The 27,989-nt window shown below is 40.0% G+C and overlaps 1 protein-coding gene and 1 non-coding gene across 6 annotated transcripts in view; both read right to left on the reverse strand.

Annotated features, from left to right (window-relative positions):
* Positions 1–720: 720 nt before the first annotated feature.
* Positions 721–27,989, reverse strand: part of PRPF39 (pre-mRNA processing factor 39) — a 33,343-nt gene continuing 6,074 nt past the window's right edge. For 2 of the 5 annotated variants that reach the window (XM_066277825.1, XM_066277824.1), the window contains 12 exons: positions 27,127–27,252; positions 26,355–26,473; positions 18,051–18,218; positions 14,085–14,250; positions 12,302–12,409; positions 7,436–7,600; positions 6,995–7,121; positions 6,384–6,652; positions 5,052–5,236; positions 2,053–2,127; positions 1,714–1,834; positions 721–1,460 (listed from right to left, as the gene is read on the reverse strand). In XM_066277825.1, coding sequence (XP_066133922.1) covers positions 1,404–1,460; positions 1,714–1,834; positions 2,053–2,127; positions 5,052–5,236; positions 6,384–6,652; positions 6,995–7,121; positions 7,436–7,600; positions 12,302–12,409; positions 14,085–14,250; positions 18,051–18,218; positions 26,355–26,473; positions 27,127–27,252 — 1,686 coding nt within the window. In that variant the 3' untranslated portion in view covers positions 721–1,403. Of the gene's footprint in view, positions 1,461–1,713; positions 1,835–2,052; positions 2,128–5,051; positions 5,237–6,383; positions 6,653–6,994; positions 7,122–7,435; positions 7,601–12,301; positions 12,410–14,084; positions 14,251–18,050; positions 18,219–26,354; positions 26,474–26,602; positions 26,938–27,126; positions 27,253–27,989 lie in introns of those variants that run through there. The other 3 variants (XM_066277829.1, XM_066277826.1, XM_066277830.1) reach the window with 3 other exon arrangements.
* Positions 6,212–6,297, reverse strand: LOC136336726 (small nucleolar RNA SNORD127). The gene has a single exon (XR_010731550.1). It is a non-coding gene; the product is annotated as a small nucleolar RNA SNORD127 (small nucleolar RNA).

Here is a 27,989-nt window from a genome sequence, read left to right on the forward strand (position 1 = left end):
CTGGACAGCTTTGCCAGAGACAGTCATTTTTAAATCTGTAAATATTCCTGTATATAGCCTGACCAGGCGGTAGCGCAGTGGTTAGAGCATCAGACTGGGATGCGGAGGACCCAGGTTCGAGACCCCGAGGTTGCCAGCTTGAGTGCAGGCTCATCTGGCTTAAGCAAAAAGCTCACCAGTTTGGACCCAAGGTCACTAGCTTGAGCAAGGGGTTACTCAGCCTGCTGAAGGCCCACAGTCAAGGCACATATAAGAAAGCAATCAATGAATAACTAAGGTGTTGCAACAAGCAATGAAAAACTAATGATTGATGCTTCTCATCTCTCTCCATTCCTGTCTGTCTGTCCCTATCTATCCCTCTCTCTGATTCTCTCTGTCCCTGTAAAAAAAATATATATATATTCCTGTATAGTAAGAAGGCATAAACATAGAGATGGAAAAGATTCAAAAAGATAAACAGTCATAAGAATCACTGGCAACGGGAGGGGCAGAGCGTCGCCCCTGGTGGGCGTGCCGGGTGGATCCCGGTCGGGCACATGCGGGAGTCTGTCTGACTGTCTCTCCCGGTTTCCAGCTTCAGAAAAATACAAAAAAAAAAAAAGAATCACTGGCAAGAAGATAACAGGTGAATTTCAGAAAAGCCTATTTCAAAACCAATGAACCTCTACCAATGGTGAATATAATTTTCGGTGGTCCCCCAAATAAAATCATAACAACTAGTGGGTGAGTCTTCAGCTTTATTATAAAAATGAAGATGATCAGTCTGATCAAAATGAAAGCTTGCTCACAAGTTTACATGAATATTTTAAATACAAAGTCTCCTGAAACAACATACTTTTGATATGATTACATTTTTTTAAAGGGATGCAAACATTCCATTTTTTATTTGTAATTTCTATTCCAAGACATAGTATTTTAACAGTGCATCTTTTCTGCAGATAGATTGAAATTCACAAGGAAAATTGAAACACAAAGAAAATCTGGTCAGCAAAGATTAAAAACCCAATTTTTGTTTGTTTTTAACAGGAGATAAGTCCTTAATAACCAGCCCTTATGTATTTTCAGAATCTTATACTATACACTGACATGATTTGCAGTCAGTTTTCCTACCGTTAAGGCTATAAAACTCTGTTGCAAATGCATTGCAAAAGAATTCTAGACCACTTAATGCAAAAATCAAAAAATAGTTATCCAATAAAAAGTAAACTTTATAAATGGTAGGAAATGGTATCTGTGGTAAGCTACTTAGTGACATTTTCCCCTATTACTAAACAAATCTTGTTACACCAGAAACAGGGAAGACAAGTTATCAAATATGACAAGCTTATGCTATGTTTACATCCCTCATTAAAAAAAAATAATTTCATCCTTTCCAGACTCCATCTGATATTTACATTTTCCCATCAAGTTGGAGGGGGAGGATAATACTGTCCATAATTCCAAGGATTCTGGTAATTGTACTGAAAGGAAAAAGCAAACATGTTAGCATACCAGAACCAGGCTCACTTTGTAAACAACAGTTAAAGCAGGAAAGTGTAAGGAGACATGTTCACTGCTGAACTTCCAAAACAGCCACAAAAGATAATGTATTACATACTCTGGAAGAAGCAAAGAGCTGTTTAAACAAAAAAAAAAAAAAAAAAAAAAAAGCACAATACTTATTTGTGCTTTTCTAGTAACATCTAGGAACAAAAAATCCATATGTGAACTCACTTGATACCAAGCACTATAATTATATGCAGCTTGATTTGCCTGTAAATCACCATCAATTATCTGCATAGATGATGAAGTTGTGTCTTCTGTGTGTGCTTTCTTTTCCACTGGTTCTTCTGACCTAAATAAAAGGTCAAATGGAAACTTGAAAAATCCTACAGACAAGTACTTTTAACAGATATGCACCCCCTGTGTAATTTGTTTTACTTTCTCAACCACTCAGTTGTACCCATTATCACAACATAAAGGTGCCATTCAAAAATACTTGTCTTTAAAGGTACATCCACAATGAAATGTCTTCCTTAATGCATCTTTTTCTGATCAACAAAATGTACATACCCATTTTCTGCTTTCCTTTTTAAAGAATCCTGTTCTTTTAGGAGTGTTTGGTGTTCATCATAAGCATTCAGAAGCCTGAGGGGAAATTTTTTAAAAAATCCATTGAAATATATAAAAACCAAAATATTAAATCTTTAAAGTTGTTTTTATGCTTAGGAAAACAAAAAATATGTTGCAATGAACATCCTTTGATTATTTTTTTAAATTGTATTCCCCCATTCAATCTTGGCTGCCACAGTCAGAAAGGAAGCACGAGGACCCTTTTTCTTGCATCTACAATTGATTATTCTTTTTCTTAACAAGCCAGCGGGCAAACCTGCCCCCAGCTACCTTTATTATTCCCTTGGGGAAACCACTTGCTCTGTACTCTCCTCACTCTATGTGGTTGAAAGGTACAGGCCTAGCTAAATTACATTATACCCCTGACCAATGATTGGTAGAGGGAAACCATAACCCAAACCAGGAGGCCCAGAATTTTTGCTGAGCTACTGGAAAAGGGAGTGTCTTCTGTTACTACAGCTGGCTAAAGCTGGTGGGGTGCTGGCCAAGAGCAACCTATGTTTATCATTGAGGGGAGAACCTGCCTTAGTCTATGGCACAACGAAGATGAGAACCTCAATGTTTTTTGTCCAGTGCAACATGAGACCTGACAATTCTACCTAATTGAACCTAATTTAACAATGCTATTGAAGCTACCTGCCACCAATTAAGATGAAGTGTATTTAAAATTTGGCCATGTGATAAACTGAATTAGAAATAATGTAAAACTACAATATAATTAGTTATCATAAAGACAAAGATGGCCTTTTTATATTGCAATATTTTATTATTTTTATATAAAATGGCCTTATTTTTTAAAGTAATCATAAAACTGAATGCAGAAAATTAACATTTCTGTAGAGACAACCTTGATACTTTACATGCATATACACCTCCCTAGGCCTCTTGCATATATACCATTTAATTATATTTACAAATAACATTGGTCCAAAAATGTTCAAAGGGCTATAAAATTGTTACTACCAGTAACCTCAGGCTGAAAGTGTACTCACTATCAAGCATTTTAAATGGACTAATTTCTTTAAGGCCTTTAACCACCTGTGAGTTAGGTAATAAGAGACTCAATCAATCTCCATGTGAGGCATTTTGAAAACTGAGGAATACACAGATCAGTAAGTGACAGAACTAGACTTAGCCTATATTTGTCTGACTTCAACATTAATTCTTACCAATTCATTATACTGCTACCTAAGTTTTTATTTTTCATTATATTCCTTTTTTATTTTTCAACATACTACCTGATACTAAAGACCCTCCTTAACTGTACTTGCAAGGGCCAACTGGTATCTTTGTATTGAGCCTCTGATTTGTCTGGGTATTATTGCCAAATTAAAATGTCATTTAATCTCAATCAAAACTCTTACTAGCTTCCTACTGTTAACTGTGTACATGTTCTCTGAACTCAGACTACACTTTCAAAGTAGAGGACAATCAACATCACTTCTACTACTTCAGAAAACCCTCTAATCAAGCAGGTGTTCTTTTATATGAACTTTACCTTGCTTCTACATTTTTCGTCTACTTAGCGTTATCAGTATCCAACAGTTAACTAAATGAAGCCCCACCTCCTTCCCCTATGAAGGATGACAAATACATTCTGATCCCAACCTTAAGTATATGCTACTTCTGTATTTCCTCAGATCAACATACCATCCAATTAGACTAACAGCTAGAATTACATATCCCATTTCATTTATATACTTTAGCACAAAACAAACACAAGACACAATATATAGGACATGAGGTAATTAAGGCCACAGACTGTGAAGTTGGTTCTAATAACCCAGCTGCACAATGAATAGCTTAAGTGAGCTTGGACACCTCTTTAAACCTTTTTTCTTCCGTTAAAAGAATAACAGTACCTGTATCTTTAATTATACTATTATGTATTTTACATTAAATAACTCTCATACACACATATGTAACTACACAAACACAAAAGTAATTCTTATTTTATCAACATCTGTTTCAAAGGAAATCACTCTAAATTAAAATAATTAGAGAAGGTACATGCCTAACAGGAAGTGGGATAGTTCCTATTAGAAAATAAGAATGGAACTGCTCTAATAAATTTGTAGGCCCTGGCTGGTTGGCTCAGCGGTACAGTGTCGGCCTGGCGTGCAGGAGTCCAGGGTTCGATTCCCGGCCAGGGCACACAGGAGAGGTGCCCATTTGCTTCTCCACCCCTCCCCCTCTCCTTCCTCTCTGTCTCTCTCTTCCCCTCCCGCAGCAAGGCTCCATTGGAGCAAAGATGGCCCGGGCGCTGGGGACGGTTCTGTGGCCTCTGCCTCAGGCGCTAGAATGGCTCTGGACGCAACAGAGCGACGCCCCAGAGGGGCAAAGCATCGCCCCCTGGTGGGCATGCCGGGTGGATCCCGGTCGGGCACATGCGGGAGTCTGTCTGACTGCCTCCCCGTTTCCAGCTTCGGAAAAAAATGAAAAAAAAAATTTGTACTCTTTTATTGGAATATTTTGCAAATTTAAATCTTTTCCTAAATCTCCTAGAATTAATGAACCCTTCTTCACCCTCAACTTTCAGCCTTTAATAGTGCACAAAGATGAGGCCATTAGGCATCACCTGTAGAACCATGTCCATGTTTCCAATCTGAAATAAAATGGCATTCCTGTTCTAAATGAACCCCATCCACTGTCCGTGTCCTATACACTAAATGCTAGACCCATTTCTTTTTTCATGGGATTGCTGTTGCTTCTCTCACCAACTCATTGTTTAAATTACCAAGCTAAAATTTTGAAAAGTTTGGAAGGAAATAAAAATCATTATGTCCTACATTTGCAAAACTGAATTTACCCCATATACACCTGAGAACAAACACAAGCAAACATTTTAAATTTAATAATATCTTAATTGGTACTAATCAAATTCCCAACCAGAATTATCAATGCTTATTCAAATAGATAGTATATAATTAAGATCTTACTTATTAACATCTGAACCAAAATCTTCAAGAAATTCCACTTTTCTCTGAGAAAACGTAATTCTCATTTTAATAGGTAATGAACCATGTATAGCTTTGTCAAAACAATTTATGATATTTTCTTCATTTTGTCTGAGGTCACCACTGTATTCCATTTCAAGTAAATTGAGGTACAACTTTGTGTTCTCCTGTGTAAAAAGGAGTATCAATTATAATATTTCTAGTGTATTTTGATTAGACCAGATTTTAAAATGCCCTGATTTTCCAGTCTCAATTTTAAAAATTCAATATTGAAAATTATATGGTATTAAAATGTAACTCAAATATTTTCAGTATACACTGAAATGGCTAAAAACTAATTAGCACATTGATAGCACATCATCTTGTGCTTCCCAAACAATATGCAAATTGTTCAAATGTCAACAAATTAAAAGCCTATATCCTATCTCAAGTTTAATGTGGCTTGAATTACCCTAACAAATAAAAAGTAAAACAAAAAAATGATCTCTATACCTCCCAATAAATGAAATCTTTACAACTCTAGGTTATAATATTAAACTGCTGCTGAAAGCAAATTGTTGTAAACCTGTATCTTAAACAGACCTAGGATCAGCTAAAAATTGAAAAAATGAGATACTTCTTGGCCCTAGCCAGTTGGCTCAGTGGAGAGAGTGGGCCTGGCGTGTGGACATCCCAGGTTCGATACTGGCCAGGGTACACATGAGAAGCAACCGTCTGCTTCTCTTCCCCTCCCTCTCCCACTTCTCTCTCTCTTCCCCTCTTTGCAGCCAGTGGCTCAGCTGTTCCAAGTGTTGGCCTAAGGCTAGCTTGACAGATTCAAGCATCTGCCTTGGACAGGGGTTGCTTGGTAGATCTAGGTCTCAGTGTATGCAGGAGTCTATTTCCCCTCCTCTCACTTAAAAAAAAAAAAAAAAAGATATTTCCTATATACTACCTCTTATCAACTGACATAAGGAAATACTCTGGAAAAGGAGAATAATCTTGCAACATTTGCTACAGCGTAGGCAACTGCAATGGTTTTGATCTCCCAGGTTCTCTACTTACTAATCAGTTAATTTGCTGTAAAATTTCTAAATGTGGAGAAAATAGTGTCACAATGTCTCCCAAGATTTTAATTCATTAAAACAGATTTTTAAAAGAATAGGCAACATCAGTTTAGAGGGACTGTTGTCTTCATTTAATAATTAAATATATTACATACAGACCAAATCTTTCATCATAGTTGCCAAAATGAAAATAAAAAACCACGACACATACAAAAAAATGACCAGGTTTTTTTTTAAGGAAGATATTCCAAAAAACAAAAATACATACTTTGTCTCTTTCAATTGCTTCCAAAAGAACCTTTCTTGATTTTGCAGAATTTTTTTGTATTTTGAAAAGATGCCGGGCTAGTTTGATAGCATAAAAGGATGATTCATTATTTGATTTGGCATTCTTAATGGCATCCTGAAGCAAATGTTCAGCTTCTTCCATATTTCCATGTCGTCGTTCTAAACTCACTCTTCTCAAACGAACCATTGCCAATCCTAGAACACATTCTTCAAATGTTCTCAAGATATCTCTGGCTTCATTAATATTACCTAGAAATAGTAATTAAATGCTTATGTTTTTGTTTTAACTTCTGAAACAGCCTTTATGCAGGTATTGCCAAGTAACAGCCCACAGGTTAAATCCAGTCCTTCGCCTGTTTTTAATTTTTATAAATGGAACATGCACATTTGTTCATGTATTATCTAGGGCTGCTTTTGGGGCAGGTTTTTGAGGATAGAGAACATATGGCCAGCAACCCCAAAATATTTACTACATGTCCCTTTATAGAAAAATTTTATCAACCCCTACTTTATCCCTCAAGATTCAATTCTTGTATCGTTACCTACAAGTAACTTAATCCCAAAACATCAACTGAATTTCCTCCTTCTTACCCTGCTGTTCCTCAAAAGCTGCCCAAAGCATATGCACCGTGGGTTTCTTTGGGAGATGAATGGTGCAAGCTCTGCTGAAGACGTGCCTCACTCCTTCAGTGCTATGGTTCTCCATGTACTTGGCATACTACATACAGAAACAGAGGAAATACTGAATAATGTACAGTTGAACAAGCCATTAAATATGTGACAGAACGATAAAATTCTATTTTTAAACCCATTCAGCACCTTTATTGAACCACTAGACTAGTTTCTGTAAGGAAGGACGAAGAGAGGCAACGAGGTTGGCATATGCAGCAGTCAAATCTGGTTGCAAGCAGACCATCTCCTAATGCAACAGATATAGTTATATGAACAACATTCAACAGAAGTACAAAAAAGGTTAGTCACTAGATCAATGTTTATAATATATTCAAGTTTCAGAGCATGTAATTTTCTTACCTTAATCCAAAACTCCTCATAGAGGGCACAGGATATGACACATCTTTCAAAGAGAACCACAACTCGTTCATGAGTCCCATTTTCAATTTCAAATTCTAAGTATTCTTTCCAGTTTTTTAGTTGTGCCTTTTCCAATGGTTTCACATGAAAATAAGGTCTTTTAATCTGTAATAAAAGTGGCAGAGCAATGAAAGTAAACCAGGATTCCCTGCCAGGGCACACAGGAGAAGCGCCCATTTGCTTCTCCACCCCTCCGCCGCACTTTCCTCTCTGTCTCTCTCTTCCCCTCCCACAGCCAAGGCTCCATTGGAGCAAAGGTGGCCCGGGCGCTGGGGATGGCTCTGTGGCCTCTGCCTCAGGCGCTAGAGTGGCTCTGGTCGCAACATGGCGATGCCCAGGATGGGCAGAGCATCGCCCCCTGGTGGGCAGAGCTTCGCCCCTGGTGGGCGTGCCGGGTGGATCCCGGTCGGGCGCATGCGGGGAGTCTGTCTGACTGTCTCTCCCTGTTTCCAGCTTCAGGAAAAAAAAAAAAAAAAAAAAAAAAAGAAAGTAAACCAGTATCAACACCAAAATAAGCATATTTTACCCTAGCAATGAAAGTTATTTAAATTATAAATACATAATTGCTAATAAAGCAAAAAATTTAATCACTGTATTTCATGATAAAACATTTTTTTAACTTTTTTTTTTTATTTTTTTATTTATTCATTTTAGAGGAGAGAGAGATTGAGAGAGGGGGAGAGAGAGAGAAGGGGGGAGGAGCAGGAAGCTTCAACTCCAATATGTGCCTTGACTGGGCAAGCCTAGGGTTTTGAACCGGCAACCTCAGCATTCCAGGTCAACGCTTTATCCACTGCGCCACCACAGGTCTGGCCATGATAAAACATTTTAAATTAAAATACCTTAAATTCCTCAGGCTTTACAAATGATAGAAATAGAATTTACTTTCCATTTACTCAGTTATTTTAACAGCAGTACACAACCTTTTTATATTCAGGATGTCTTATTCTTTCTTATGTACTTTTAAACTGAACAAATTATATAATACCTTAGGAACAGAAAGCAGATCAGTGGTTGCCTGGCACTAGGAGAGTGATGGGAGTTACTGACTGGAAAAGGGTCCCAGGGACGACCTTTGTGATGACAGAATAATTCTATATCCTTATTTCTGTGATGATTATAATGCACATGCTTCAAAAATCATTTTAAACCAGCAAGTCATAAAAAACCATATACAGTTGGCCCTTCACATCCAAGGGTTATACCCACAGATTTAACCAACCACAGATCAATAATACTAAAAAAGAAAAAGAATCCCAGAAAGTTCCAAAAAGCAAAACTTGAATTTGCCACACTCTAAACACTACACTGAATCCGCAGGAATAAACTGATGTGTAGGTATACCCTACTGTACCATACATGCAAATAAGTGTGTCCTTGAAGTCATGGTGTACTTTTGACCGGTCACAGGAAAGAAACAAAAGGCGATAAAAATGTGAAATCTGCACCAAATAAAAGGAAAACGCTCCCAGTTTCATACCTATTCACTGCAGTTCGATGTGGGCTCACGCACAGATTTTTTAGGGCTCCTTAGGTAGCTATCCCGTATAGCCTCTACAGACTCGTCACTGACTGATGGCCTACCAGAATGGGGTTTCTCCACCAAACTGCCTGTTTCCTTCAACTGCTTATCCCACCGAGTAATGTTATTCCTATGTGGTGGCGCTTCGTTATAAACGCACCAATATTCACGTTGCACTTTGGTCACGGATTCGAATTTAGCAAGCCATAGAACACACTGAACTTTGCTCTGTACCATCCACATCTCGACTGGCATGGCCATGGGCTGCTCCGCTGTATACACAGTGTTATATCATCTGCGCATGCGCACATGCTACCACATCATCCTACAGAAGCTGGAAGGGTTTTCCTTTTATTTTTTTTATTTTTTATTTTTATTTTTTGTATTTTTCTGAAGCTGGAAACAGGGAGAGACAGTCAGACAGACTCCCGCACGCCCACCAGGGGCAACGCTCTGCCCACCAGGGGGCGATGCTCTGCCGAGACCAGAGCCACTCTAGTGCCTGGGGCAGAGGCCAAGGAGCCATCCCCAGCGCCCGGGCCATCTTTGCTCCAATGGAACCTTGGCTGCGGGAAGGGAAGAGAGACAGAGAGGAAGGAGGGGGGGTGGAGAAGCAAATGGGCGCTTCTCCTGTGTGCCCTGGCCAGGAATTGAACCCGGGTCCATCCCCCCACCACCCCCACCCCCCGCACGCCAGGCCGACGCTCTACCACTGAGCCAACCGGCCAGGGCCAAGTTTTCCTTTTATTTGGTGCAGATTTCACATTTCTATCGTCTTTTGTTGCTTTCCTGTGACCAGTCAAAAGTGCACCATGACTTTAAGGACACACTGTACAGCAGGGGTCCCCAAACTACGGCCCCGCGGGCTACATGCGGCCCCCTGAGGCCATTTATCTGGCCCCTGCCGCACTTCCAGAAGGAGCACTTCTTTCAATGGTGGTCAGTGAGAGGAGCATAGTTCCCATTGAAATACTGGTCAGTTTGTTGATTTAAATTTACTTGTTCTTGGCCCTGGCCAGCTAGCTCAGCGGTAGAGCGTCGGCCTAGCGTGCGGAGGACCCAGGTTCGATTCCCGGCCAGGGCACACAGGAGAAGCGCCCATTTGCTTCTCTACCTCTCCGCCGCACCTTCCTCTCTGTCTCTCTCTTCCCCTCCCGCAGCCAAGGCTCCATTGGAGCAAAGATAGCCCGGGCACTGGGGATGGCTCTGTGGCCTCTGCCTCAGGCGCTAGAGTGGCTCTGGTCGCAACATGGCAACACCCAGGATGGGCAGAGCATCACCCCCATGGTGGGCGTGCCGGGTGGATCCCGGTCAGGCGCATGCGGGAGTCTGTCTGACTGTCTCTCCCTGTTTCCAGCTTCAGAAAAATGCAAAAAAAAAAAAAAAATTTACTTGTTCTTTATTTTAAATTTGTATTTGTTCCCGTTTTGTTTTTTTACTTTAAAATAAGATATGTGCAGTGTGCATAGGGATTTTTTCATAGTTTTTTTTTATAGTCCGGTCCTCCAACAGTCTGAGGGTCAGTGAACTGGCCCCCTGTGTAAAAAGTTTGGGGACCCCTGCTGTATAGATTCTTTGCAATTATGCCATGTGATATAAAAAACTTGAGCTATCAAGGATTTTGGTATCCACAGGGGTCCTGTATCAATACTATACTATATGACTTCATTCATATAAAAGGCCAGAATTGAGAAAAATTAGCTTTATCTTAAGGCTGGGGTGAGGGGTGTCAAGTGAACAAAGGAATAGATGGGTAAGAGCTAAAGGTTAATATGGGTTTCTACTTGAAGTGAAAAAAAAGTGAAATTGACAAGTGACGCCCTGGCCAGCTGGCTCAGTGGTAAAGCATTGGCCTGGCATGTGGATGTCACAGGTTTGATTCCCAGTCAGGATTCCAACCCACCCTCTTTCATTCTTCTCTCCTCCCCCTCTCTCTTCCCCTCCCACGGCCATGGCTTGATTGGAGCAAGTTGACTTGGGGTGCTGAGGATGGCTCTGTGGCCTCTGCCTCTAGCACTAAGAATAGTTCAGTTGCTGAACAACAGAGCAACAACCCAGATGGTTGTGCACAGCATCGTGCCCTGTAGGGGGCTTGCTGGGTGGATCTAAGCCAGGGCACTATCGAGAATCTGTCTCTACCTCCCCTCCTCTCACTTAATAAAAAAAAACATAACTCAGGCCCTGGCCGGTTGGCTCAGTGGTAGAGTGTTGGCCTGGTGTGTGGAAGTCTCAGGTTCGATTCCCGGCCAGGGCACACAGGAGAACCACCCATCTGCTTCTCCACCCCTCCACCTCTCCTTCCTCTCTGTCTCTCTCTTCCCCTCCCGCAGCTGAGGCTCCATTGGAGCAAAGACGGCCCAGGCGCTGGGGATGGCTCCTTGGCCTCTGCCCCAGGCGCTAGAGTGGCTCTGGTCGCGATAGAGCAACGCCCTGGAGGGGCAGAGCATCGCCCCCTGGTGGGCGTGCCGGGTGGATCCTGGTCGGGCACATGCGGGAGTCTGTCTGTCTCTCCCCATTTCTAGCTTCAGAAAAATACAAAAAAAAATTAAAACTCAAAAAAAAAAAACATAACTAGTGACAATTGTAGTTACTTGTCAATATTATTATAAACTATTGATTTATATGCTTTAAATGGATGAAATATATATGATATGTAAATTATATCTCAATAAAGCTGTTAAAAAACAAAAAATTAGAAGTATGAAAAAACCCTCATTTTACTGAACACCTAAAATGGGTGCATTTTATTATATATAAAGTATAACTCAATAAATAAAGTTTATTTTTAAAACTGAAAAACTGTAGCCTGACTGGTCATGTAACAGTGAATACAGCATCAACACGGAACCCTAAGGTCACGAGCTTGAGCACAGCGTCACTGGCTTGAGCCCAAAGGTCACTGGCTTGAGCACGGGGGTTCACTGGCTCTGCTTAAGACGCCTCTCCCATCAAGGCACATCCAAGAAGCAACTAATCAACTAAAGTAAAACTACAAGCTGATATTTCTGTCACCTCTCTCTCTAAAATCAATTTTTAAAAAAACCAAACAATTGTAAAAAGTATGGTTCAGATTAAAGAAATATCTTTCAATTCAAGTCTGAATTCAATTAAGATTCTAAAATTAATAAAAAATAAAATTGTTAATGGAAGCAACAAATGGGACAACTGTCTTATTACTTAAATAAGCAAAAATATAAGAGTAGCAGTATAGATTTTTTTGAAACTGAAAAATACATTATTCTTATCGCTGTATTTTTAAGACAATTATAAGAAAAACCACTTACACCTTCTTCAAATGTCCACCTTTTACTAACTTCATGCTCATTATAATTAAACATTTCTTGATGAATTTCAATGATTCGATGCCTCATGTTTTCTATTTCAGTAATCAGCTTAGGGGAAAATAAGGAAAAAATTTCAAGTGACACAAGTTATATACTGAAATTTTAAAATATCACTGCTTACAGTTGTATTATTACCCACACATACTTTATAGTCTTAGGATACTGGTGGGTTTTAAACTGTTATCAATTTTGTGCAAGTACAACTAACAGCACTGAAATTTATAACAGAATAATTATGTAACAAATACGTACTTTATAATGTGTTTTTTAAATAGGGTGGATAACTAACAAAGTAGGCAAAATACTCCTCCTTTTAAGTTACTTCCAACTGTCTCAGAGTTAAATAGATTCTTTACTTAAATCTCTATTTAACCAAACCAGCTAAAGAATTCCCACTTGCTTTAATCATAAATTAACTTTACATGAGCTTTAAGTCATCCACACATTCAATCAAGGGACATAGTCTAGTACAGGCGTGGCCAAATGTTTTTTCCCCCGGGCCAGACTAGAAAGAAAATTTTTCACAGGCCAGACAAAATATTAAAATTAGGCCCTGGCTGGTTGGCTCAGCGGTAGAGCGTCGGCCTAGCGTGCGGAGGACCCGGGTTCGATTCCCGGCCAGGGCACACAGGAGAAACGCCCATTTGCTTCTCCACCCCTCCGCCGCGCTTTCCTCTCTGTCTCTTTCTTCCCCTCTCGCAGCTGAGGCTCCACTGGAGCAAAGATGGCCCGGGCGCTGGGCATGGCTCTGTGGCCTCTGCCTCAGGCGCTGGAGTGGCTCTGGTCGCAACATGGCGACGCCCAGGATGGGCAGAGCATCGCCCCCTGGTGGGCAGAGCTTTGCCCCTGGTGGGCGTGCTGGGTGGATCCAGGTCGGGCGCATGCGGGAGTCTGTCTGTCTCTCCCTGTTTCCAGCTTCAGAAAAATGAAAAAAAAAAAAAAAAAAATTTAAAATTAAAAAATGTTAAAATCAAAAACAATTCGTTTAAGTAAACAAAACTTTATTATGTAATTTGTTTATGAAGAAATGTGAGTAAAAAAAAATTTTCAATATACAATATTATTTTAATACAAATATAATTACATACCGTATAAATATCCAAACTGTATCGCAATAAAGCGAAACAATATTTAATTAATAGAATGAGCTTGAAGGGTTTATATTGCAAATAAAACAATTATTTCGTTTTACAAACAGCCTGGACACATTTTCGGTTATCAACTGCAGCTATTGTCTGTACTACAATGCCACTTGATTCAGCACACTTGACCACAAAAATAACAAATTGTTTGACCTTGGGTGCGCACTGGCAAACTCCACCTAAAAGAATGTGGGTTTCACATCGCCGCTAAACGTCAAACAGTTCATATCGAGTACAGACTACAGACGAGTACAAAAGTTGTAAATCTTTATAATGGAATTTTTTTAAAAAATAAGTATCACAAATCCATTCGACCAATTATTGGAAGTTAACCCTAGATTAGTCACATGCGCAATTCTTTTCTGTGTATCACTATCTTCTTAAGTATCTCGATTTCCAATAATCAAAGACGCTTTTGCTTCTGAGTAGCTGAGATTTTAAAGTAGCGGGAAATATTAAAAATTTAATCGCAGGCCACTTAAACTCATTACGCGGGCCACAGGCCGGCCCACAGGCCTTATGTTGGCCATGCCTGGTCTAGTTTCTCACACACTGAAGGAGTTTTTAGTAAGTCTAATTACCTTTGCTGGATCAGTGATGTCTTCAATTCCTGATGGCAGATCATCACCAGGAGGACCATCGTCATCACTATGTCCGTTTACAGAAGCTAATTCCCTTCGCAGCTGAATAAACTGTTCGCCAGTTAGGAGATCCCTAGGCAAGTTATTCTGTACATGCTCTTTAAATCTAAAGGAAGACAATAAAATACGTGCTCTGTTGATTCCTACCATGTATACTCTTTCAAAGGACCACTAATTTAAAGAAAAAAAACAAAAAAAAACCCTTTCTCCTTCCTACAGTAAAAATCTCTTCAATAAACCAGCCTAAAGACATCTTCACTTCTTTTCTGCCTTTGCAATAGAATAGATGAGGCAAAGACAGGCATAAATTCAAACCCTACTTATGCTCATCTTAGTTATTTGACTTAGGGAAAGTTTTTCCCTTCTCTAATATTGGTTCTCTCATCAGTGAAATGGCACAATACCTACCTTGCAAAGTTATTGTGAAATTAAATACAATTATCCATATTTAAATTTAAAATTATCACTTATAAATGATCAACAAATGTTTGCATTTTCTTCCCCACCTCCCAATTATTCCTGAATCCATGGGTCTGTATCAAATACTAGACTGTGCCACAACCTGGTAAGGATGCTCTCATCTCTTTTTATTATTTCTCTAGCCCAGTGGTCCCCAAACTCATTAGTCAACATAGCCAAATATCAACAGTACGACAACTGAAATTTCTTTTGAGAGCCAAATTTTTTAAACTTAAACTATATAGGTGGGTACATTCCTTATTGAGGTAGTGCCCACACGTGGTATTTTGTGGAAGAGCCACACTCAAGGGGCCAAAGAGCCTCATGTGGCTTGCTAGCTGCAGTTTGCCGTCCACTGATGTCTAGCCAATCTTATTAATACAGTTTTAAATAAATATGACCCAGTAAGTATACTTCAAGCCCAAACCTTGCTTGAGCACGGGATCACTAGCTTGGCTGGAGGCCCCTGGTCAGGCACACATAAGAAAGTAATCAATAAACAACTAAGGTGCCGCAACGAAGAACTGATTCTTCTCATCTCTCTCCCTTCCTGTCTGTCTGTCCCTATCTGTTCCTCTCTCTAAAAAAAATAAAAAATAAAATGTAACTTTCATATTTATTTGTTCAACAAATATTCACCAAGCACCACATTCAGTGTTTCTTTTGGTCATTATATCCTAGCAACCTGCCCACCTCATCCATTCCATAAAATATATAAACAGTATTTTCAGATCTAGCTAACCTGGGTCTGCGTAACTGCTTCTGACTTAGAAAACAGATCCACAGTACTTTTCAGATGTTTCATAAAGTTTTCTACTTTTTTTAGTAAAGAAAAATTTAGAAAAACACTCATTTAAAAAGTACCTCAGTTTACAGGTTTTCACACAATACTACTTATAAAAATTATGACAAAAATATAGACAATATTAGTTTAAAAAAGCAAAGATCTGTCAACAGTCATCATACTTTCTTATTCAGAAAGACTCTGAATCCATATCCAGTGGGATACTCTGAGTACACCAGCAGAAAGAATAAACACAGTACACACAGGATTAGTTAACAGTTCTAATTAAAATGAAATACCAATCATACTGGAAAATCATAGAAAACTGAAAATTTTATATATAAAATACATGCTTCACTGTTTTGGATATAAATTACATGAAACACAATATACCTTTAGTAAGTCATTAAGTTTTAAGTAAGATACATGCTATATATAGTATTAATTTAGACCCACAAAGAATAATTAAACTCAGATTCCATTTTCTCATTCCTTTACCCTTCACGACTCCAAAACACTTCAGACAAAAGACAGGATTCCTACTGTTTCCTCATCTATAAAATAGATGAGAAGCTATTGTCTAAAAACAGAAATTCCTGGCCTGCTGTGTGGCAGTGCAATGGATAAAGTGTCACCTTGGAATGCTGAAGTTACCAGTTTGGAATCCCAGGCTTGCCTGACCAGGCAGTGGCATAGTGGATAAAGCGTCAAACTGGGATGGAGAGGACCCAGGTTCAAAACCCTCAGGTTGTCAGCTTGAGCATGGGCTCATCAGCTTGAGCATGGGGTTGCTGGCTTGAGCAAGGGGTCTCTTGCTCTGCTGTAGACCCCCGGTCAAGGCACATATGAGAAAGCAATCAATGAACAACTAAGGAGACAAAAGAACTGCAACAAAGAATTGATGTTTGGGGTCCTGGCCGGTTGGCTCAGTGGTAGAGAGTCAACCTGGCATGTGGTCCTAGGTTCAATTCCCAGTCAGGGCACATAAGAGAAGGACCCATCTGCTTCTCCACCCTTCCCCTCTCTCCTTTCCTCTGTCTCTCGCAACCAACGCTCCACTGGAGCAAAGTTGGCCCGGGAGCTGAGGATGGCTCCATGGCCTCTGCCTCAGGTGCTAGAATTGCTCCAGTCGCATCGGAGCAATGCTCCAGATGAGCAAAGCATCGCCTCCTAGTGGGCATGCCAGTTGGATCTCAGTTGGGTGCATGCAGGAGTCTGCCTCCCTGCTTCTCACTTCAGGAAAAAAAAAAGGAATTAATGCTTCTCATCTTTCTCCCTTCCTGTCTGTCTGTTCCTATCAGTCCCTCTCTCTCTATCACCAAAAAAAAAAAAAAGGAAACCCTAGGCTTGCCCAGTCATATAGGAGTTGATGCTTCCTGCTCCTCGCCCCCTTCTCTCTTACACATCTCTCTCTAAAAAAATGAATAAAAAAGCCCTGGCCGGTTGGCTCAGCGGTAGAACGTCGGCCTGGCGTGCGGGGGACCCGGGTTTGATTCCTGGCCAGGGCACATAGGAGAGGCGCCCATTTGCTTCTCTACCCCCCCTCCTCTCTGTTTCTCTCTTCCCCTCCCACAGCCGAGGCTCCATTGGAGCAAGGATGGCCCGGGCGCTGGGGATGGCTCCTTGGCCCCTGCCCCGGACGCTAGAGTGGCTCTGGTCGCGGCAGAGCGACGCCCCCCGGAGGGGCAGAGCATCGCCCCCTGGTGGGCAGAGCGTCGCCCCTGGTGGGCGTGCCGGGTGGATCCCAGGCAGGTGCATACGGGAGTCTGACTGTCTCTCCCCGTTTCCAGCTTCAGAAATTTAATTAAAAAAAAAAAAAGAAAAAAGAATAAAAAATGAATTAAAAAAATAAAAGAGAAGCGCCTGACCAGGTGGTGATGCAGTAGATAAGAGTGTCAGACTGGGATGCGGAGGACCCCAAGGTCGCCATCTTGAGCATGGACTCATCTGGTTTGAGCAAAGCTTGGACCCAAGGTCACTGGCTCAAGCAAGGGGTTACTCAGTCTGCTGAAGGCCCACGGTCAAGGCACATATGAGAAAGCAATCAATGAACAACTAAGGTGCCACAACAAAAAACTAATGATTGATGCTTCTCATCTCTCTCCGTTCCTGTCTGCCTGTCCCTATCTATCCCTCTCTCTCTCTCTTAAAAAAAAAAAAGCAACTACTAGTTGATGCCTCCTGCTCCTCCCACACCTGTCTCAAAACAAAAAAAAAAAAACAAATTTCTAATCATATCATAATCTATACGTCAAAATATCTAAATTTAAAAGTATATAGAGTGGTACCTTGAGATACGAACATACCAATACGAATTTTTTAAGATACGAGCTGCGACTCAGTCCATATTTGTGTTCAAGATCCAAGCGAAATTCCAAGATAAGAGTCGTTATTCGGGAAGCTGCTGCTAGTTGGCACGTTGGCGCCCGGGTCCAGCATCAGCAGTTAGATATACGAGTTGACTGACTTATGAGCTCGGTTACAAAACGAATTAAATTCGTATCTCAAGGTATCACTGTTAATTGTGATTATCAAACAAGAAAATGAATTTCTGCTTGCATCCAATAGACTGTTAACATTTCAAGATAATTATAATCCTCAATATTAGGAATTAATTACTTGAGCTATCAAAGATATTTCAACAGTCTGATTTTTCCACCTACCTCTGAAAATGATGACTATAAAGCTGGGTAGGAATACCAAGAATTCGATCATATATAGCTGTAACTTCTTTCAGGTTTCCCTGATCATTCTCCCAGTTTATATACATTTCCCACAGTCTGTCAGATCGGAAATCTGTTCCTGCAGCTAGAACAGCATGCTCAAAAGTTCTGAAAAATTAAATAACCTTTAAATTATTTTTCCACGATAAACGCACTTTTAAAATATTACTTCTATACTTTGCAGTATATACAAATATTGAATCATTACGGTCAACACCTCAAACAGATATACAGTATCCACTGAGAATTAGTTCCAAGACCCCCAGTAGATTCCTAAGACCACTGATTGTGCCGAATCCTAATATATACGTATAATAGCTTTTCTATGCATACATACCTCTGACAAAGTTTTATTTATACATTAGGCATGACAATTAGTTAACAATAAAATAGATATTACACTGTTATAAAAATTATGTAAGCCTTAGCTGAGTAGCTCAATTGCTTAAAGCAATGGTAGTCAACTTGGTCCCTACCGCCCACTAGTGGGCGTTTCAGCTTTCAAGGTGGGCAGTAGCGGACAACCAAAGTATAAATAAAAAGATAGATTTAACTATAGTAAGTTGTTCTATAAAGATTTATTCTGCCAAACTTAGCGAAAATCTGCCATAAAATATTCGGTAAGTAATTATATACTTTAACTCTGCTTTATAGATTTTATAAAGTTACTTCCCTACTTTATAAATCACCATTACTGTGGAACCAGTGGGCGATTAGAAAATTTTACTACTAACAGAGAAATAATAGTGGGCGATAGGTATTAAAAGGTTGACTACCCCTGGCTTAGAGCATCATCCTGAAGCCCAGAGGTTGCCAGTTTGATTCCCGGTCAGGGCACATACAGGAGTTGTTCCATGTTCCATGTTCCTGTCTCTCTCTCTCTCTCTCTCTCTCTCTCCATTCCCCCTCACTGAAATCAATAAATCAAAATTTAAAAAAAAAAAGTTATGTGAATGTGGTCTCTCAGCAAACTAGCACAAACTTCTTTTTCCTGCTTCATAACTTCATGGATAGAAGATTTGCTCTTACCGTACATGTTAGCGATCTCAGCATATGGCATTTTTTCTTTCCTTATTAAGTCGAGAATATTCACCTTTTCACTTAAAGGAAGCACTTTACAGCTTCTCCTTGGTATATCTGAATCAACAGAATTACTACGCTTGCGCTTTGGGGACAGTATTAGGTAAAATAGGGTTCCTTGAAAAGAAGCACTGCAATAATGCCACAGTCAATCTGATAACCTCGACTATTAAAGGGACTAAAAAGCAGGTAACGTACACAGCGTGGACACAATGGACAAAGGAATGATTCCCATCAGGGCTCGACAGAGCAGGAAGGCACAAGATTTCATCACGCCACTCAGAATGGCATACAACTGAAACTTATAAATTGTTTATTTCTGTAATTTTCCAATTAATATACTCAGACCATGGTAATTAGCAGGTAACTGAAACTGTGAAAAGTGAAACTGTGCATAAGAGGGCTACTACGGCAACATGTCAGTTAATCTTCAATTTTAAAAAAATTTAAAAATAAAAAAACAGATAATGCTAAATTCAAAATTATATTCAACTGCTTCCTATACAGAGATTTAAAAAGTAGAATAGTAAAGAAGTATATGATAGCTGCATTAAAAGAAGTGAGAAAACATAAAGGGAATAAATATTCTTCTTTTATGTAATTTTATCTTACATAAAATTAGTGTAAAATGTACACACTGCAAACACATATTTGAACTTCAAATATATATTTACTGAATTAGAGTAGAAGAGACAATTATCAATTGTCAAAATTTAAAGAATCATTTTTTGCAAAATATTTTGTACAATAAGGAATAATTTTCTGGAAAAATATCTCCAACAAAGGATCCAGATGCCTTGTAAGGTAATGAAAAGTATGCTTATATTTTAAAACTCTCAAAAGTCTCTCCTGATTCTAAAATTCCACAATTATAGTTTATTATAAAAATGTGTATTTTTATTTATTTTTAGAGAGAGAGGAAAGGAGAGAGATGACAATCATCAACTCATAGCTATGGCACTTCACTTGTTCATTGACTGCTTTCTTATATGTGCGCCTTAATGGGGCTCCAGCCAAGCCAGTGACCTTGGAATCACGTTGATGATCCCACACTCAAGTTGGCAACCCCACGCATAAGCCAGCAACCCCGCTCTCAAGTTCGTGACCCTGCACTCAAGCTGGTGACCTTGGGGTTTTAAACCTGGGTCCTCTGTATTCCAGTCTGATGCTCTATACACTGCGCCACCACCTAGTGAGGCAAATACCTAACTCTTGTCAAGAGATTTCCATAAACAATTTTAATCCTTAGATTTGAAATCCAAATGGGTAAGACATTTAGATACATATTTTCAAAATAAATATTTTAGAATCAACAGGAATTTTTAATAGTATAAAATTATACCATTTAAATTAATCTACAACGTTAACACAATTCCATCAAAGCTCTAACAAATTTTGAGTGAAACAGGAAAGACAAATTCTATCACTCATCTGGAATATAAAAATGTAAAGTATTTTGTATAAAAACAACATAGCAGAACTTTTCCAGAAAGACATCAAAAGAAACTAAAAAGCTATAGTAATTAAAAGCACTGGCCCACCCCGGGCCAGATAGCTCGGTTGGTTGGAGCACCGTCCCAAAATGCAATGGTTATGGGTTTGATCCCTGGTCAGGGAATATACAGAAACAGATCAATGTTTCTGTTTCTGTCCTTCTCTACCTTCCTCTAACTAAAATCAATAAATTAAAAAAAATTTTTTAATTAAATTTAAAAAAGCACTGGCCTGCAAACAAAAACAGATCAACAAAACATATCAATGTATATCTGAGAATTCCACATATGATAACGAAGTTATTTTAAAACAATGCAGAAAAGCTGGACTATTCATCAGATGAAAAGAATAAAAGATTAATCTTTATTTCACAAAAGACACAAACTGCCAGGTGAAAAAATTTTTTTAAGTATTTTAAAAACTAAAGAAAATACAAGATTTACATATTCCTGGCAAGATAGGCACAAAACTCAGAAATCAATAAAAGACTGAACACCGAACAACAATAACAAAAGTTTCCCTGGCCAGTCAGCTAAGTAGCAGTGTGTCAGCCCAGTGTATGGATGTCCTGGGTTCCATTCCCAATCAGGGCACTCAGAACAAATTCTGCTTCCCCAGCCCTTCCCTTCTCCCTTCTCTCTCTCGCTCTTTCTTCCTCTCACTCTCTTCTCCTGCTGCAATCATTCTTGATTGGTTCAAGTGCATTCAGCCAGTTGCTGAGGATGGCATCTGGAGTCTCTGCCTCAGGTGCTAAAAATAGCTCGGCTGCGAGCATAGGTCCCAGATGAGAATTGCTGGGTGAATCTCCATCAGGGTGCATGCAGGAGTCTGTCTCTCTATCTCTTCTCCTCTCACTTGGAAAATGAAGACAAGATAAATAAAATAAAATAACAAAAGTTCTGTATGATAACAGGATAATACAAACAATTTAAAAGATGTGCCAAAACAATAGGAAATGTTTAATATATAGAGATAAAGGATAGAGTGTATGTGCCTGACTGGTAGTGGAGCAGTGGCTAGTATACTCACCTGGGACGCTGAAGTCCCAGGTTCAAGAGTCCAAGGTCGCCAGCTTGAGCATGGGATCACTGACATGATCCCATAGTTACTGGCTTGAGCAAGGAACCACTGGCTAGGTGGCAGCTCCCCCCACCCCACCAAGGCATATATGAGAAGCAATCAATGAAAACTAAAGTGAAGCAACTATGAGTTGATGGTTCTCAACTCTCCCTTCCTGCCTTTCCCTCTCACTAAAATCAATAATTTTTTTTTTAATTATGCCTGGCCCTGGCCGATTGGCTCAGTGGTAGAGCGTCGGCCTGGCGTGCAAGGGGTCCCGGGTTCGATTCCCAGCCAGGGCACCTAGGAGAAGCGCCCATCTGCTTCTCCACCCCTCCCCCTCTCCTTCCTCTCTGTCTCTCTCTTCCCCTCCCGCAGCGAGGCTCCACTGGAGCAAAGATGTCCCGGGCACTGGGGACGGCTCCTTCGCCTCTGCCCCAGGCGCTGGAGTGGCTCTGGTCACAACAGAGCGACGCCCTGGAGGGGCAGAGCATCGCCCCCTGGTAGGTGTGCCAGGTGGATCCCGGTCAGGCGCATGCGGGAGTCTGTCTGACTGTCTCTCCCCGTTTCCAGCTTCGGAAGAATACAGAAAAAAAAAAAAAATTATGCCTGACCAGTGGTGGTACAGTGGATAGAGCATCATCCCAGGTTCAAAAACCCAAGGTTGCTGGCTTGAGTACTGGTTCATGCAGTTGAGCATGGATCATCAACATGATCCCATGGTAACTGGCTTGAGCAAGGGGTCACTGGCTCAGCTGAAGCCCCACAGGTAAGGCACGTATGGGAAGTAATCAATAAACAATTAAAGTGTGGCAACTCCAAGTTGATGCTTCTCAATTTTCTCCCTCCGTCTCTTTCTCTAACTAAAAAAAAACAACAAACAAAATAAAAACACCTGTATTAAAAAAAAAACTTGCATTAAATTAAAAATAAAAAGAACACTGTAAAAGTTTCCTCAAGGAAAACAAGTCATATAAAAGGAATCCAGAATAGTATCACACTTCTCAACTGCAACACCAGAAGCTATATGTGAATGAAGAGATGCCTTCTGAGGCCAAAGGAAAAGTTACTTTCAATTCTATACCCCACCAGACCATCAATTTGGTTGTTTCAGAAAACCTTCATTTCTTTATTTTATCCCAAGTGTACTTTATAAAGTAATAGGATGCACTTTCTAAAAGGTAGGCATGAATCAAGAAATAGGATCTAATAAATAAGTCTTAATAATAAAAGAGCCAGAAAAAGAATCAGAAACCCAGGAATGAGGTAAAGACATATTCCAAAATCATGATGACTATCAGAATATAGAAAAGTTCCAGGAGATATTCTAAGAGGGAAGAGAAAAAAATAGAACTTAAAAATTTCAGAGTATAATTCTATTTTACAATTTTGAAATTAAGTAGTATTTTTTAACTCCAAAAAATAACTTACATAGCATTTGTACATTATGTGAAGTAGTCTTTTTATAACTTTAGATAACTTTTTATATTGATTTTAGAGAGAGAAAGAGAGAGAGATGGGGGAAAAGGGGGAGAGTGGGAGAGAGAAATATCTGTTGTTATATTCATCTATGCACTTATTGATTTTCTTTTTAAGATTTTATTGATTTTTATTTTAAAAAGAGGAGAGAGAGAAAGGACAAGGGGGTGGGGGTGGGGGTGTACAACAGGAAGCATCAAGTCATAGTTGCTTCCATCAATTCTTTATTGCGGCTCCTAGTCTCCTTAGATATTCATTGATTGCTTTCTCATGTGTCTTGACCTGGGGCTACAGCAGATCAAGTAACCCTGTACTCAAGCTGGTGAACCCACACTCAAGCCAGATGAGCCCATGCTCAAGCCGGCGACCTCAGGATTTCTAATCTGGAACCTCGGCGTTCCAGTCCGATGCTCTGTCCACTGCAAAACTGCCTGATCAGGCTGTGTATTTCTTTTTTAATGTATTTATTTTTGTGTGTGTGACAGAGACAGAGAGAGGGACAGATACAGACAGACAGGAAGGGACAGAGATAAGAAGCATCAATTGTTTGTTGTAGTTGTAGTTGTTCACTGATTGCTTTATCATATGTGCCTTGACCCAAGGGATACAGCAGATAGAGTGACCCCTTGCTCGAGCCAGCGACCTTGGGCTCAAGCTGGTGAACCTTGCTCAAACCAGATGAGCCTGCAATCAAGCTGGCAACCTTGGGGCCTCGAACCTGGGTCCTCCACGTCCCAGTCTGACACTCTATCCACTGTGCTCTATCCGCTGTGCCACCACCTGCTCAAGCTAAACATTTTTTTTTTAATTTTTACTTATTGATTTTAAAGAGAGAAAGGAAAGAAGAAAAGACACGATTTGTTGTTCCACTTATTTATGCATTCACTGATTCATTCTTGAATGTGCCCTCACCTGGGATCAAACCTACAATCTTGGCATAGCAGGATAACACTCCAAGAAATTCAGCTACCTGGCCAGGTCATGACAGGGGGTCAAAATATTTAAATGTTCAATGAAAAACAAGGCAAATAAAAAAAAGGGAGATGGGAGGCAATAGTAACTCCAGGAAAAACAAAAGGCTATGACACATACATATCTATCTGGGAAGGAAAGGAAGGACAAGAGTTAAACTAAAATTCTTAGCTACCATAACAGAATCATAATGTACTCAGCTAATGAAGAAAGAGAGAAAGTACTGGAGAGTTACCATAACAAACAGGTTGGAAAACCAGAAGAGCTAAAATATTTCAAGATGGGTGGAAGGACTACTTTTGTGACAAGCAGTTTAACAAAGACTTTTTAAACTATAAGCCATACATGATAAATATAAAATTTAAAAATAAAATTTTTTAGCCTGACCGGGTGGTGGCGCAGTGGATAGAGCGTCAGACTGGGATGCGGAAGACCCAGGTTCAAGACCCCGAGGTTGCCAGCTTGAGCGGGGGCTCATCTGGTTTGAGCAAAAGCTCACCAGCTTGAGCCCAAGGTCACTGGCTCGAGCAAGGGGTTACTCAGTCTGCTGAAGGCCCGTAGTCAAGGCACATATGAGAAGGCAATCAATGAACAATTAAGGTGTTGCAATGCATAACGAAAAACTAATGATTGATGCTTCTCATCTCTCCGTTCCTGTCTGTCTGTCCCTCTCTCTGACTCTGTCTCTGTAAAAAAAAAAAAAAAAAAAAAAAAAAAAAAAAAAATTTTATTTAAATTCCTATAATCAATATGAAAAAGATAATCCAGCCTAACCAGGTGGTGATGCACTGGCCTGGGACCATGAAGATGCAGGTTTGAAACACAAAGATCACCAGCTTGAGCACAGGCTCACCAGCTTGAGAGTGGGCTCTAGACATGACCCCATGGTCGCTGGCTTGAGCCCAAAGATTGCTGGCTTGGCTGGAGCCCTCAGGTCAAGGTACATATGAGAAAGCAATCAATGAACAACTAAGGTGCCGCAACAAAGAACTGATGCTTCTCATCTTTCTCCCTTCCTGTCAGTCTGTCACTTTCTCTTTCTCTTTCTCTAAAATATAAAAAAAAAGATAATCCAAAAGTAAAAGGAGTAAATAATATGAACAGACAATGTTAAAATGGCTTATATAAGCTATGAAAAGATAGCAAACCAGGATGAACAATCTAGAGACATGTAAAGTAAAATGACACCAATGAAAGTTAAAGAACTACGTGGTCTGGCTATGGGAAAATGCTCTCATACACTGTAGTTGAAAATATCACTTTTGAGGAAACAATAGCTAAAATTTAGCTGTGTACTCCCTTTGACAGAGTTCCATTTATAGCATGCTCTATATAAGTACTGATTTGTATAGAGATGTTCACTGATGCACTGAGTATGTCGCACAAATAAGGATTTGGTCAAAAAAAATGTAGTAACTTGATACTGTAAAATACTTTGCAATGGTTAAAAAATTATGGTAGAGATTCCAAAATAGTCTGTTAAAAATAAAAGCATAATATGTATACACGTACATGGACATTTGTACATATCGGAAAGAACGTACTTCAAGCCATTAACCATGAAAGAAGTGGAACTGGAGACATAAGGGGCATGTGGAATGGAAGGGGACTTCATTATCTGCATTTTTTATAATCCTGCATACATTTATTGCAGATATCATTCTTTCAAATAGTGAAAAATACATGGAACTTAAACTTTTAGTTCTGTATTTACAAACAGTTCTATTATCAACGTAAGAATATTTGATGGGCCCTAACCGGTTGGCTCAGTGGTACAGCATCAGCCTGGCATGCAGGAGTCCCGGGTTCGATTCCCAGCCAGGGCACACAGGAGAAGCGCCCATCTGCTTCTCCACCCCTCCCCCTCTCCTTCCTCTCTGTCTCTCTCTTCACCTCCCGCAGCCAAGGCTCCACTGGAGCAAAGATGGCCCGGGCGCTGAGGATGGCTCCATGGCCTCTGCCTCAGGCACTAGAATGGCTCTGGTTGCAACAGAGCATCGCCCCCTGGTGGGCGTGCAGGGTGGATCCCGGTCAGGCACATGTGGGAGTCTGTCTGACTGCCTCCCCATTTCCAACTTCAATAAAATACGGAAAAAAAAAAGAATATTTGATGTATAATTTATATCTCTGAACACATTTCAGTATCAGAATTTCACATACCCTCTTATTGTATTGTTTGTCTCAGAATCCCCAAGGTCCAATGTTTCTTTTAAGAAGTTTATATAATGTATCCAAAGGTCAACACTAAGAGGTATTGCCTGAAGCCCCCGACGATACACCTAAGAAGAAAACAACAAAACTGTACTTCAAATATTTAATTATTTCTTAACAGAGAGGCAACACTGTGTTATCCGGTGAACCTTAGAAATACTAATTACTGGAATTTTGTTTAAATAATCTACCATTACCATTTGGGTGGAGGTTGGATAGAACATGGCAATGTTCTGATCCCCACGTGCAGAGTCTTGATCTTCAAAGCGCAGCAGTCCCTGCATTCTGACCGGGTTGTGTGGGCAGGCTTTGGGTTACAGACCATTGGGCACAGACCCATTAGAGCACCAATGACAGCGTCTGACCAAAAATGCAATAAGACGTAGCAAATGTGACTAGCAAACCAACTATATTGTTTGGAAAATGAGAAATAAATGTAAGTGAGAGAAAAGCCCTGCCCTACTTGTTAAGCTGCAGTGTAATACAGAGGCTTGCACTGCAAAGCTTGACAAACTGTAGAGGTTTAACGCACCTGCCAACAAAGAGAGAAAATATTAGCTACAAATGCCACAAGTGTGACAAATGCAAATAAAATACCCTATAAAATTGTTTGACCACAAATCGTAGGTACTGAGAGCCAAAAAAATAAATAAAAAGTCTTTGTTTTGTTATTTGGCTTACAGTACCTAACAGAAATAACTTCATTCAGTGATATACACACCTCATCTGATTGTTTAATGTTGTCATGCCGCTTTTCAAGGTCTGCATACTTTTTCCAGTAACCATAGCAATATGGATAGTGTATGAAAAATTTGTCAAATGCTTTCCTTGCAGCCATCAAGTGATTCTGATGAAAATAAAATGAGATGTTTATCTTGGAAGTTTCTGTCACAAAAATATTTATTATTTCTTTCAAATGCATTATCTCAAATAAAATAAATGGCAAGAATAAAAACCATACACACAACAGTCCTATTTCCTGCAAATGCAATCTTATCCTTTGAAACAGAAGGAACTAATCCTGTCAAACTACAAAGTAACTTTTTATTCATAGATTATATACAGATACACACTTTGACTCTAGTACTAATACTTCCTTTTTTTTTTTTTTTTACACAGGGACAGAGAGAAAGTCAGAGGAGGGATAGATAGGGACAGACAGACAGGAATGGAGAGAGATGAGAAGCATCAACCAATCAACCATTAGTTTTTCGTTGCGACACCTTAGTTGTTCATTGACTGCTTTCTCATACGTGCCTTGACCATGGGGCTACAGCAGACTGAGTAACCCCTTGCTCAAGCCAGCGACCTTGGGTCCAAGCTGGTGAGCTTTGCTCAAACCAGATGAGCCCACGCTCAAGCTGGCAACTTCAGGGTCTTGAACCTGGGTCCTCCGCATCCCAGTTCGACGCTCTATCCACTGCACCACTGCCTAGTCTGGCCTAATACTGACTTTCTATAACATACTAATGCCATAAGTGTTTTTTAGGGGACCCTGGCTGGGTGACTCAGTGGATCAAGAGTCACCATGGCACACTGAAGTCATGGGTTTGATCCCTGGTTAGGGCACATATGAGAAGCAAC

This window comes from Saccopteryx bilineata, chromosome 4 (assembly GCF_036850765.1).
Source record: "Saccopteryx bilineata isolate mSacBil1 chromosome 4, mSacBil1_pri_phased_curated, whole genome shotgun sequence".
Lineage (NCBI taxonomy): Eukaryota > Metazoa > Chordata > Mammalia > Chiroptera > Emballonuridae > Saccopteryx > Saccopteryx bilineata.